At 41.3% G+C, this 14,683-nt stretch overlaps 1 protein-coding gene across 1 annotated transcript in view; it reads right to left on the bottom strand.

Moving 5' to 3' along the window:
• Nucleotides 1-14,465, bottom strand: part of LOC311235477 (alpha-tectorin-like) — a gene marked incomplete at its 5' end in the record, with an annotated part of 53,365 nt that extends 38,900 nt beyond the window's left edge. Inside the window, 9 exons of the mRNA XM_084322940.1 lie at nucleotides 133-700; nucleotides 3,959-4,542; nucleotides 4,828-5,404; nucleotides 6,650-7,056; nucleotides 8,035-8,139; nucleotides 9,356-9,524; nucleotides 10,338-10,433; nucleotides 13,089-13,367; nucleotides 14,457-14,465. Of these exons, the coding sequence (XP_084179066.1) occupies nucleotides 133-700; nucleotides 3,959-4,542; nucleotides 4,828-5,404; nucleotides 6,650-7,056; nucleotides 8,035-8,139; nucleotides 9,356-9,524; nucleotides 10,338-10,433; nucleotides 13,089-13,367; nucleotides 14,457-14,465 (2,794 nt within the window). The remainder of the gene's footprint in view (nucleotides 1-132; nucleotides 701-3,958; nucleotides 4,543-4,827; nucleotides 5,405-6,649; nucleotides 7,057-8,034; nucleotides 8,140-9,355; nucleotides 9,525-10,337; nucleotides 10,434-13,088; nucleotides 13,368-14,456) is intronic.
• Nucleotides 14,466-14,683: the final 218 nt, after the last annotated feature.

Below are 14,683 nucleotides of genomic sequence, written 5' to 3'. Positions count from 1 at the left end.
TTCGACACACTGTTTGGGAGGAGCGGGAATCAAACCGGTAACCTCCAGATTACCAGACGACTGCTCTACCTCCTGAACCACTGTCGCCCCCTCTCTGTAAATAAGTCATACCACGAATGGCGAAGTGCTTACCACAGCCCGTTGCGTTCCTCCAGTCTCCGATGGGGATCCTGTTCTGTTGGCAGAGCAGGGCGTAGTCTCTCAGGGCCTCACACAGCACCCCCTCCGCCCCGCCAGACGCCCTCATGTTTTGCACACACTCCTCTATCGGCCCCCATGGCTCCACGCTGTGCTGACACTGAGCAAACGGCCCGCTCAACGACGCCATCAGGCCGCAGAGTTGATTGTAATCTGTGACGTTCGGTCCAACGCGCGTCCCCCCCCCGCCGTCTCCTCTCTCCACGCAGTGCGCCGAGAGGGAACCGTCGCGCCAACTGTCGCCGAAGTCCTGAGGGCCGCTGGCTAGCGTGCCGTTGGGCGTGCGGAAGTCGTCGTGTTGGTGACCGTTGTAGTTACCGCAGAGTCCGGCGAGCGAGCCGTTGTAGACGCCGGGCGCGGTGACGCGCACCAGGTGAGGCCAGTCTGTCTGCACGGTCACTCCGAAGGAGGTGTGGAGGATTATGCTGTGGGCGCTGCTGTGGTAGAGGAGGATCCGGTTGGACGCCGTGCTGAAGGGCAGTTGGACGAGCTGACCGTCAACCTGAGGATAGTTCAACAAGGGGTCAGTGCAGGGAAGCACTTCAGAGACCTACACACCACACACGCTCATTACACGCACACACTGCTGCTAACAGAAACCTTGTATTGTATACGTTTGTATAGTAATTGTGTACTATAGTTTATAGTTTTAGTTTATAGTCTCTTTTCTAGCTATTTATACAGTTAGCATAACATCGTTTTATAAAGATAGAATATACGTTGTGTATTATGTTTAGTTTTATAAAACATAATGTTGAATAATAATAATAATAATAATAATAATATGTTGAACATAATGTTGAACCTCATCCTTCACTCTGTTATCTTTCTCTCCCATTACAGACGCCGAGACCCTGAACCTGGTAACGTGGAACCGTCCGACTACATGCCAGCTGGATCAGCTACCCTCCCCACTCCTCCAGACCATAGCACCAGACATCCTCCCATTCCTAACTGCAACCATCAACTCAGTGGAGGTTATTGCATGACTACTAGTGAGGCAGTGCTTCACTAGTATACAAAATATATATATATTATTACATATTTGTATTATTTGTATTATTATTATTATTTAAAAAAAAATTATTAGAAATGTTTTCCTCTGTGAAAAAAAACAATGCCAGTGAATTTTCTTCAAAAATGTCCAAGTGACAGCTCTCTGACCCTGATCCCATAACACATTGATGCTGGTCAGACTGTCAGCTGTCAATCAGTCACTGCAAATGTTTGCACTGGGCAGGGCTTAAGAATCTAATAATCCAATCAAAATAGGGTATTTGAGAAAAAGGGAAAAAAAAAGTGGTTAGTGAGGCCATGCGCACTTGATTGATTGGCGTTCACGCCGTGTTACATTGTGTTGACAACCTTGAGATCCAATCAGCGAATGGTGCCAGCTAATGATACGGAACTGCAGCTAGACCCTATTGACTGTGGCGTCAATAGCCATCTAATGTTCTAGATTTTTCTGTCATCATCTCACCACTGAGACTAACTGTGTGCAATTTACCTTGAAAGAGACTGACATCGAGAATAAGATATTTATTCAATTGTTCATGAACTTATTGTGCATCGTTTGATGATATATATATATATTTTTATCTCAGTTGAAGTAGTGTAATTTACGTGAACGTGCCGTCTTGGACTCTGTAAGCTAACTTGTTGTAGCTAATGTGAGCTAATAGCTAAGTCATCGAAACGTTCACCCAGAGGAAGAAGAAGAAGAGGAAGATGGGGTAGGTGCCCACAGCTTTGATGAGTGCACTGCTTTGGCAATCGCTTGGGTGACTGTCTGAGTGACCACCTGTCGGAGTCGGAGTCCAGAAAATGGAACGTGTGTCACGCATCAACAGAACAATGTTTAGTGGATTTCGACAGCATCCTCACGCAAATGAAGGATCGATTAGATCACAAAAGACTGCTGTTTGTTGCATTGCCTGATTTGCAACTGTTTGCAAGCAGAGGAGGTCATTGAACGTTTCATCAGAAAATATCGAAGGATGGATTTAATTTACAAGTGATCAGATGGGAGGGACACTATTTCCTCGTAAAGAAGTACATCAAATGGTGATTGGATTTAAAATATATATATATATTGGGACGCTGCGTCCAGTGTGTCAGTGACGTGTGTGTGGCTGAAATGCCTTTCGAATTACCCACATAATTGTCCTTGTGTTACATAAAACCCAGGTGTTTTGGCTGATGTTTGACTGAGAGGCTGAGGTTCAGCAGCTTGTTTTCACCGTGCTGCTCTTATCCACGTTTCCCTCGATATTCAAATGTACAGTTTTGCTTGTACAACTTTGACTCAGAATGGTCTGTTTTATTGAAATCGTCACAGCAGTATAGTTTGTTTATACTTCAGAAGTATGATATTTAAACATGGTCCCCAAAATGAATGGAAGCGAATAAGGAGCCTGACACCTGGGAGGAATGGGGGTGTTGCAGCCTTGGAGATGTTTTAAAAATATAATTTAATATATAATGTCCTCGACGACCAGTTGAACATCTCCGCTCACATCGCAGCGACAACCAGAACCTGCAGATTCCTCCTGAGCAACGTCAGAAGGATACGCCCCTTCCTGACAAAAGAAGCCACCCAACTCCTTGTCCAATCAACAGTCATCTCCCGCCTCGACAATTGCAACGCACTGCTTGCTGGCCTTCCGGCCACTGCCACCAAGCCTCTTCAACTCATTCAGAACGCAGCGGCCCACCTGATCTCAAACCTACCGAAGTCAGCCATGTCACCCCACTTCTCAGGGACCTGCACTGGCTCCCCATTGCTGCACGAATCCGCTTCAAGGCCCTCGACCTGGCATACCGTGCGGCAAAGGGAACCGCTCCCGCCTACCTCCGGTCAATGGTCTCTAACTACACACCCTCAAGACCCCTACGCTCTGCATCTTCTGGCCGTCTCAGACCCACTCCTATCCAAGCTCCGGGAAGATCATCAAGGAGAAGCCGCCTTTTCTCAGTCCTTGCCCCACAATGGTGGAATGAACTGCCCACCCCAGTTAGGACAGCCAAAACCCGTCCAATCTTTCGTCGTCGACTAAAGATGCACTTCTTCAACCATTATCTGAAAAACACTAACTAACCTTACTGTCATGTCCTAATAAACTAACCTACACTGTAGCACTCAACACTTTGATGAACATTGTTACTCAACTGATAGAGTTGTGCCCTTCCTGATGACTTGTCGTACAGAACTTGTAAGTCGCTTTGGATAAAAGCGTCAGCTAAATAACATTTAATAATGTAAATGTAAATGTATATAGATAGAATATACATTGTGTATTATGTTTAGTTTTATAGTTAGTTTATAGTTTTAGTTTATAGTTTAGTCATAGCTTATCTAGTTTATAGTTATAGTTTACAGTTATAGTTTATAGTTTGTATAGATAGAAATATAGGTTGTGTATTATGTTTACAAAACCTACTACGGTTGAGGAGCCGGGAAAAATGAGCATCTCACTTTTTTTCTGAATGTATGCACAATAAAATAATCAGAATCTCAATCAGAATCTGAATCTGAATGGGAAGCATAGACAATAGGATTTCACAACGAGCAAGAGCATATGTATGTACTGTATTGTATTGTGGGGATTATGTGTATATCTCGTAACCTACATTTATTGATTCAAATACAGGAATGTATATTCCTGTGATTTATTGGGATATTTACTGTTAATGTTTGTCTTGTCAAAAAAAAAATTAAAATGTGTACAATAGGATTTCACAGAACATCCCAAACACTGACCTGGACTCTGCTGTCACCTCCCATCTCAATGGACACCTGTGTGCCCTCTGCCTCAAACTTCAGGAACCGCTGGAAACCCTGCTGCCCTCCGGGCACCTTCTCCGCGGTCACCGTGAAGTGGGGGTAGGGGGACAACCCCGTCACTCTGGTCAGGGTCAGACTACACGCCCCGGGGTACTGGTACCTCAGTCCGTCAAACGTACGGTACGACCTGGGTCCCTTCACCCAGCACGTCTCGTAGCCGGTGGGCCGGCAGCCTCTCTCTCCAGCCTCCACCCTGCAGGCCTCCAGTGGACCACAGCCGTGCGCCTGGCAGCTCATGGAGTCAGGAGTGCAGGTACAGCGCCTCCCGCAGGCCTGGTCCAGGATGACGCTCTGTCCTAAGCTGTAGTAGCGGCCTTCGAAGGCACAGCCACATCGAGTGGTCGGTACGCAAACCCCACTACTGAGGACGTGGCCTGGGTCACAGATGCAGCTCTCCTGAGGAGGGATGGGGCAGTTCTGGGTGGAGTTGGGGCTGGTGCAGGTGGCAGGGCAGCCTGTGCCTTGGGACTCGAAGTGGCTGTTGGCTGGGCAAGGGATTTCTGTGCAAGGACAAAACAATTATATTTATATAGCAGATGTCTGACCCAAAGCGTTAGATCACAACATATCGTGTGGCTGACATACTGTATATATGAACACTTACCACAGAAGATGTCTGGCTGACATACTGTATATATGAACACTTACCACAGAAGATATCTGACTAACATACTGTATATATGAACACTTACCACAGAAGATGTCTGACTCACATACTGTATATACAGTATGAACACTTACCACAGAAGATGTCTGACTCACATACTGTATATATGAACACTTACCACAGAAACCATGTGACCTCCAGGCTCCTGGCTGGATACCATGCTGTTGGCACTGACTGGCGTACACACTCAGAGCCTGGCAGAGGATGGGCTGGTACCCTCCTCCCACACACAGATCATACACACAGCTGTCTGCGTAGGTCTGTGGAGGCAGCCGCTGGTGGCAGGGGGCGAAGGGTCCAGTAGGGTCCTGGAGGATCCCACAGTGACCAGTGTTGCCATAGAGACTGGTCTGCGCTGCCGTGCAGCCAGCACAAGCCAGACCGGCACACCGGGTCCCACAGCCGGCCTCGTCGTCCCCTGGCGCCTGCCAGCTGTTGGCGAACTCAACGTCAGAATTCACCAGCTCGCCTTGCCGGGTTCGGAAGTCATCCGCACGGAGGTTGTTGAAGTTTCCACACAGACCACACGTGGCGTTCTGGTAGCTGAACGGTAAGCTGATCCGGACGTAATGGTGGGCGTCGTAGGTGACCACCAACCCGAAATCAGTGCTGACGGCCAGGGAGAAGCCTGTCTGGTAGACCTGGACGCTGCCATTGCGGAGGGAGAAGGGGGTGGAGGTGAAGCTCCCGTCGACCTGAAGGAGGAGCCAGGGGTCAGTGGAGAGGAAGAAGGAGCCAGGGGTCAGCGGAGAGGAAGGAGGAGCCAGGGGTCAGCGGAGAGGAAGGAGGAGCCAGGGGTCAGAGATTAGGATTTGATACATGAAGTCCTATCATACATGAAGTCCTATCATACATGAAGTCCTATCATACATGAAGTCCTATCATACATGAAGTCATATCATACATGAAGTCCTATCATACATGGAGTCCTATCATACATGAAGTCCTATCATGCATGAAGTCCTATCATGCATACAGTCCTATCATACATGAAGTCATATCATACATGAAGTCCTATCATACATGGAGTCCTATCATACATGAAGTCCTATCATACATGAAGTCCTATCATGCATGAAGTCCTATCATGCATACAGTCCTATCATGCATGAAGTCCTATCATGCATGAAGTCCTATCATGCATACAGTCCTATCATACATGAAGTCCTATCATACATGAAGTCCTATCATACATGGAGTTCTATCATACATGAAGTCCTATCATACATGATGTCCTATCATACATGGAGTCATATCATGCATGAAGTCCTATCATACATGAAGTCATATCATACATGAAGTCCAATCATGCATGGAGTCCTATCATACATGAAGTCCTATCATACATGAAGTCATATCCGTACATGAAGTCATATCATACATGAAGTCCTATCTGTACATGAAGTCCTATCTGTACATGAAGTCCTATCATACATGAAGTCCTATCATACATGAAGTCCTATCTGTACATGGAGTCCTATCATACATGAAGTCATATCTGTACATGGAGTCCTATCATACATGGAGTCCTATCATACATGAAGTCCTATCATACATGGAGTCCTATCATACATGGAGTCCTATCATACATGAAGTCCTATCATACATGGAGTCCTATCATACATGGAGTCCTATCCATACATGAAGTCCTATCATACATTAAGTCCTATCATACATGAAGTCCTATCATACATGATGTCCTATCATACATGAAGTTATATCATACATGGAGTCATATCATACATGAAGTCATATCATACATGAAGTCATATCATACATGAAGTCCTATCATACATGAAGTCCTATCATACATGAAGTCCTATCATACATGAAGTCCTATCATACATGAAGTCATATCATACATGAAGTCCTATCATACATGAAGTCATATCATACATGAAGTCATATCTGTACATGATCACCATCAGTCCATCACTGACCTTTGCCTCAGCGCGGTGACCTTTGACCAGCTCGATGACGACATCGTAGACGAACACTTTGACCAGCCGGGTCCAGGCCACCCTGGTGCTCCCGCGGTTCTCGTTCTTGCCCTCCACGCGGTAGTAGGGCAACAGGCCGGCGCGGCCGCAGGACTCCGAGAGGACGTAGGTGCAGGTGCCCTGGAAGTGGAACACGGTGCCGTCGAAGGTGTAGTAGTGCGGGTCTCCGGACACGGTGCAGGTGCGCCTGCGGAGCCGCTGGCAGGAGAACTGGAAGGAGGCGCGCCGGCAGACCTGGGAGAAGGAGCAGGGCTGGTCCTGACACTGCAGCCCCGAGGAGGTGCAGGTGCACTGCTGCCTGCAGGTGGCGTCGCTCCAGAAGGAGTCGCCCTGCTGGATGGAGGAACCTGGGGAAATAACACGAGAAGATTGATTTCTAAAGTAATAACGTAGTAACTGTAGTAGTATTTAATAGGTATTTAAAACTTGGGTATTTATTTCAAAAATACTATAGCGTAGTAAGTGTGAGTAGTATTTATAGGTACGTATTTAGACCTTGGGTATTTATTTCTAAAGTAATAGCGTAGTAACTGTTAGTAGTATTTAATAGGTATTTAGACCTTTGGTATTTATTTCTAAAGTAGTAATGGTAAATGGTGCATTTATATAGTTATTTTATTTAACGACACGGAACGGGAATAGAACAGGGAATCGAACAAGGAACTTCCGGATTACCAGACAACTGCTCTACCTCCCGAGCCACTGTCACCCCACAGGTCATGGGGGAGGATCTAAGGAGAAAATCCACTCTAAAATAGATCACAGGTGCTATTTCTATCATACTGTACAGCTCAGTGCCCATTTGCGAATATGAGCAAGTCTCTCCTGAAAGGAACAATTCCATTTTACATCAATTACTCAATCATTATTTCTCACATGCCTCCACGTTGAATCCAAAAATGGTAGCCATACTTGAATGCAGAATTTATCCAAAATGTGGATAAATGTGATTGGGAGGTACTGCGCAACGACTAGATACACGAGACTTGGATTATATGGATTATACTGAATTTGTAAATGGATATTTTGATATAGTATAGCTGTTGTTACATTTCGACGCCATTAACTTAAATGCATCAAGTATGGCTGCCACATTTCCCTTCCAGGTGGAGGCATGCAAGACGAGTGAGTAAGTGATATATTAATGGAAGAGGTTAAGCAAGGCTGATGATGCGTTCACCCTCTGGTCTAACCCTGGAACCTGCAGCCTCTGGACCCGTGGTCGGTGCTGACTAACCCTGGAACCTGCAGCCTCTGGACCCGTGGTCGGTGCTGACTAACCCTGGAACCTGCAGCCTCTGGACCCGTGGTCGGTGCTGACTAACCCTGGAAGCTGCAGCCTCTGGACCCGCGGTCGGTGCTGACTAACCCAGGAAGCTGCAGCCTCTGGACCCGCGGTCGGTGCTGACTAACACTGGAAGCTGCAGCCTCTGGACCCGTGGTCGGTGCTGACTAACCCTGGACCCTGCAGCCTCTGGACCCGCGGTCGTGCTGACTAACCCAGGAAGCTGCAGCCTCTGGACCCGTGGTCGGTGCTGACTAACCCAGGAAGCTGCAGCCTCTGGAACCGTGGTCGGTGCTGACTAACCCAGGAAGCTGCAGCCTCTGGACCTGTGGTCGGTGCTGACTAATCCAGGAAGCTGCAGCCTCTGGACCCGTGGTCGGTGCTGACTAACCCAGGAAGCTGCAGCCTCTGGACCTGTGGTCGGTGCTGACTAACCCAGGAAGCTGCAGCCCTGGACCCGTGGTCGGTGCTGACCAGAGCATGTGAGCGGATCGGCGCGGGCGAGAAATCCGCTCTTCGCTCTAGACGGCTTGTTCCGCTCCGCTAATCGCTCATGTTGACCCCGCCCCCAAGTCGCTCTCCGCTCGCTCACCGCTCACCTTCATTTATGAATCAAGCGCTCCCCGCTCCACATCGCTCCACAGCTCGCTCGGCAGATTTTCTTTTTTGGAGCATGATGTAAATTAGCTTGATTTGACCAAACTACAACAGTCTACACCCCCTGGGCCCCTTAACAATTGTTTGTATTGAGCCGTATTGTAATTGTACCCATTCTGCAATGTTAAATAACGTAATATCCATTCAACTAGCTCTACTAAGCGATGGTAGCTAGCCTAGCCACAATGCTATGGTCGCTGCCATTCACGTTAGCATGTAAGCTAATAACAACAACAATGGTGGAATATATTTTGGTCTAGCAGGATATGAGTGACGGTTCACCCTTCTCATTGGTTGAAAATGGCCTTCATTTTTGTACATCGCCACCTGTTGCTTTGGCATTGTACTACATGTATATTACATCAGTGTTAAACCACTGTGAGCGTGAGCGGCCCGGAGCGGATTGGAGCGGAGGAGAACTCTCGCTCCGGAAGTCGCGCCAACCCATTTTAAAACCCACTCCGCCGCTCACTTCAAAACCACCCGCTCCGCTCCCCGCGCCGCTCACATGCTCTGGTGCTGACTAACCCTGGAAGCTGCAGTCTCTGGACCCGTGGTCGGTGCTGACTAACCCTGGAACCTGCAGCCTCTAGACCCGCGGTCGGTGCTGACTAACCCTGGAAGCTGCAGTCTCTGGACCCGTGGTCGGTGCTGACTAACCCTGGAACCTGCAGCCTCTAGACCCGCGGTCGGTGCTGACTAACCCTGGAAGCTGCAGCCTGTGGACCCGTGGTCGGTGCGGAAGGCCCAACGCCCTGCGACGTTGACGTTGCTGCCCAGGAGAAAGTTGGTGTAGTTGTTTAATGATCCAGTGCAGGGGAATGACCCAGGGATGGAGAAGTGATGGGTGGAGTTCACTGTATCATAACCAGCCTGGAAACAGATCACATTCAAACGTATTGTCATCATGCAGCACAAGTGCAGTACAATGAGAAGAGGTTTGGCATCAACCAGAGTATAAATGTAACAGTAAAGTTATACAGTAATATACAATGTACAGGTGATTAAACTGGGTATAAAATATATAAATTAGTACTACCGGGTAATAGTGCTAATCAGATGTATGTACAGAGTTGTAGTATTAATATGTACAGTGATACAGGTTTGAAGACACTGGTAGTAAGTCATACTGGCCAGCAGCGTAATTAGTTATAGTCGGTAAAGGATACAGATATAGATATAGTATCTACAGATATGCAAAAAGGATTATATGCAGGTATGTACAGACAGATGTGGATATATATATATATATATATATATATATATATATATATATATATATATATATATATATATATATATATATATATATATGGTAAAAATAGATACATACATATACATATACGGTATATACAGTATTATTGTACATGTTATCATACAGCGTTATATGGGTTATGCAGGTGTCTTAAGTAGGTATATAGGAGGATTATACATAGGTATATTCAGACAGATATGGATATATATGCTGTAAATATGAATATATACATGTATATATATGGTATATACAGGACTATTGTGTACATGAGTTTTGGCATGAAATGTGATTTATGGAAGATTCTCCTGTGTGAGGCTTCACTCATTCACAGGACAAATACTTGTGCATCTTGGACATTGCTACGTTAGGTGGTTCTGTAGCAAGTGAAGGCAGACAGATGGTCAAACACACTCAGACGTCAGTGTTCTGACCTGCACGGTGCGATAAGTTGGGTCTATTGTCTGGTAGTTCATCAGGACAAACGAGTGTTGACCACCAGAGATCAGGACGGCTTGGACAGTGGAGCCCTGGAAGAACAGCGATTAACCATTAAAAACACGTCTAACAATCACACTGTTGTTTCTGACACTCACTGTTTCAGAATATGCATTAGATTAGAATAGGATAAATGACTATTTTGGTAGTAAGTCATACTGGCCAGCAGCATAACTAGTAAGAGTAGGTAAGGGATATGTACAGATATAGTAACTAGCAAGAGTAGGTAAGGGATATGTACAGATATAGTAACTAGTAGGTCAGGGATATGTACAGATATAGATATAGTATCTACAGGTATGTAACAAGAATTATATGCAGGTATGTACAGACAGATGTGGATATATATAGGGTAAGAATAAATAAATGTGCTGCATACAATACATGATTATATGCAGTTATATTCATGAATAATTCAGAACAGCACTATTGCATTATTTTACCCTGTCTATTCTATTCCACTAACTATTTTATTGCACTGCACTATTGCTCTATTTTTCTCTTTTATTACTGTCTATTTTAAAATTGTCTATATGGTGTGTGATGATCACAGAGGCTGAGCCCTATTGGGATGTTAGATCCTAATGTGAAAAACTGTGATTTAGTGTTCGGTGACTTTGTCTATTTTGATGCTCGTTTTACTCTTGTTTTCTGTATTTTCTTTTTTTATATATCTCTTTTATCGAAAGCGCATTACAATTTGTTCCTCACATTTTTACCCATTCACTCACACATTCACACACCGACGGTGGAGGCGACCATGCAAGGTGCCAACCTGCTCATCGGGAGCAGTTAGGGGTTAATTGTCTTGCTCAAGGACACTTCGACACGCTGCCCGGGAATTGAACCGGGAACCTTCGGATTACCAGGCGACTGCTCTACCTCCCGAGCCACTGCTCTTGATCTTCTGTCTTATTTTACTGCTGTGAAGCACTTTGAGCTGCAATTATTGTATGAAAGGTGCTGTACAAAGAAATTTTATTATTATTATTATTATTATTATTATTATTATTATTATTATTATTATTATTATTATTATTATTATTATTATTATTATTATTATTATTATTATTATTTTTATTATTTTTATTATTATTATTATTATTATTATTATTATTATTATTATTATTATTATTATTATTATTATTATTATTATTATTATTATTATTATTATTATTATTATTATTATTATTATTATTATTATTATTATTATTATTATTATTATTATTATTATTATTATTATTATTATTATTATTATTATTATTATTATTATTATTATTATTATTATTATTATTATTATTATTATTATTATTATTTATTGAGGAGCGTGACTCACATTTCCTGTTCAAGGATAGTATTATTATTATTATTATTATTATTATTATTATTATTATTATTATTATTATTATTATTATTATTATTATTATTATTATTATTATTATTATTATTATTATTATTATTATTATTATTATTATTATTATTATTATTATTATTATTATTATTATTATTATTATTATTATTATAATTATTAGTATTAGTATTATTATTATTATTATTATTATTATTATTATTATTATTATTATTATTATTATTATTATTATTATTATTATTATTATTATTATTATTATTATTATTATTATTATTATTATTATTATTATTATTATTATTATTATTATTATTATTATTATTATTATTATTATTATTATTATTATTATTATTATTATTATTATTATTATTATTATTATTATTATTATTATTATTATTATTATTATTATTATTATTATTATTATGATAGATGGAAGAGCATGACTCACGCTTCCTGTTTGAGGGTAATATTATTATTATTATTATTATTATTATTATTATTATTATTATTATTATTATTATTATTATTATTATTATTATTATTATTATTATTATTATTATACATGAAGAGCATGACTCACATTTCCTGTTTGAGGGTAATATTATTTTATTATTATTATTATTATTATTATTATTATTATTATTATTATTATTATTATTATTATTATTATTATTATTATTATTATTATTATTATTATTATTATTATTATTATTATTATTATTATTATTATTATTATTATTATTATTATTATTATTATTATTATTATTATTATTATTATTATTATTATTATTATTATTATTATTATTATTATTATTATATATTATTATTATACATGAAGAGCATGACTCACGCTTCCTGTTTGAGGGTAATATTATTATTATTATTATTATTATTAGTATTATTATTATTATTATTATTATTATTATTATTATTATTATTATTATTATTATTATTATTATTATTATTATTATTATTATTATTATTATTATTATTATTATTATGATACATGAAGAGCATGACTCACGTTTCCTGTTTGAGGGTAATATTATTATTATTATGATACATGAAGAGCATGACTCACGCTTCCTGTTTGAGGGTAATATTATTATTATTATTATTATTATGATACATGAAGAGCATGACTCACGCTTCCTGTTTGAGGGTAGTATTATTATTATTATTATGATACATGAAGAGCATGACTCACGCTTCCTGTTTGAGGGTAATATTATTATTATTATGATACATGAAGAGCATGACTCACGCTTCCTGTTTGAGGGTAATATTATTATTATTATGATACATGAAGAGCATGACTCACGTTTCCGAATCGATTGTAATATTGCACATTAGCCCACGTGGCGACGAAGACCCAGCTGGCGGTGAAGCTGATGCTGGGGAAGTACTGGTGGATGTCTCGTGTTGCCTGTTGGAGGACGCTGCCACCCGTGTACTGCTTGTAGAAGACGGCACCCTGATCTCTGTTGTCCAAATCTACCCAGAACGGAGCGATGATGTCTCTGGTTGAGTGAGCTGGGAACTGGTAAGGAACATACCGGCTGAACCCTTGGTCAAAGGTCAAGTCTCCATTGTGATTGACCTGGGGGGGGGGGGGGGGGGTGATAGAACAAGACTTTTCATTTCACAGTCATACAAGATATAAAATAGAGATTACCACAATACAATAAAGGTAGGGTACTTCACAATAAAAGTAAGTGGCACGTCACCAAAGGGGACATTTATTTTGCACATACTCTCAGACGTCCAAAAACTTTAATAAGTTTTGCACATATTCATTTAGTTTGACAGTTATTGAGAGTAAATTAGTTTGAATATGGCCACCAGTGATGTCATCAGGGACATTGAATCCTTGTGTTGTATTAATTATAGCTCAATGAAATTATAAGGTAGCAGTCCCTATAAGACATGGTGTTGTGTTAATTACAGCTCCATGAAATGATTAGTCCCTATTCTCTACATTGTTACATTGTGCTGTAATTAATACAACACAAGGATTAAATGTCCCCGATGACATCACTGGTGGCCACATTCAAATTAATTTACTCTCAATAACTATCAAACTAGAGTCTTTGGATGTGTGTCTTTTGATTATGTGCAAAATAAATCAGCGTTGTTTTTTGGTGAAGTGTCCCTTTATCCTCACAGACAGTGTGTTTCGCCTCCTTGTTTCCTGCACTTTGAATAACAGTGTGTTTCGCCTCCTTGTTTCCTGCACTTTGAATAACCAGTTGTTTCGCCTCCTTGTTTCCTGCACTTTGAATAACCAGTTGTTTCGCCTCCTTGTTTCCTGCACTTTGAATAACCAGTTGTTTCGCCTCCTTGTTTCCTGCACTTTGAATAACAGTGTGTTTCGCCTCCTTGTTTCCTGCCTCCTTGTTTCCTGCACTTTGAACAGCCAGTGTGTTTCGCCTCCTTGTTTCCTGCCTCCTTGTTTCCTGCACTTTGAACCAGTTGCCTTGAAGTCACAGTATTTGCCAACAGACTGAAATATAAACTATATTATTCTTGACCACACATTCCACATGGCAAGACACTAACTTTAAATAGTGTGTATTTTGGAGATTGTCACGTACATATATCTGATGATGCATCGTTCCAAAATAGGGAAAAGCTCGCTGCAGAGTGATTCTGGGAGAATATCCATCATCTGATCGGCTGCTCCTGGTACCAGTTCCATATCCATAGAGTTGTCCTAGGAGGAAAAATCGAGTTATTAAAGATCCCCTCCACTCAAAAACAAATTTTCAATGGCCAACTCCCCATGGAGGCATGACTATACAGATTGTTATTTATGACTTTGACTATACAGATTGTTATTTATGACTTTGACTATACAGATTGTTATTTATGACTTTGACGATACAGATTGTTATTTATGACTTTGACTATACAGAT

Source organism: Notolepis coatsorum (assembly GCF_963971535.1).
Source record: "Notolepis coatsorum genome assembly, chromosome: 10".
Classification (NCBI taxonomy): Eukaryota; Metazoa; Chordata; class Actinopteri; order Aulopiformes; family Paralepididae; genus Notolepis; species Notolepis coatsorum.
This window is presented reverse-complemented; position numbering and strand designations above follow the sequence as displayed.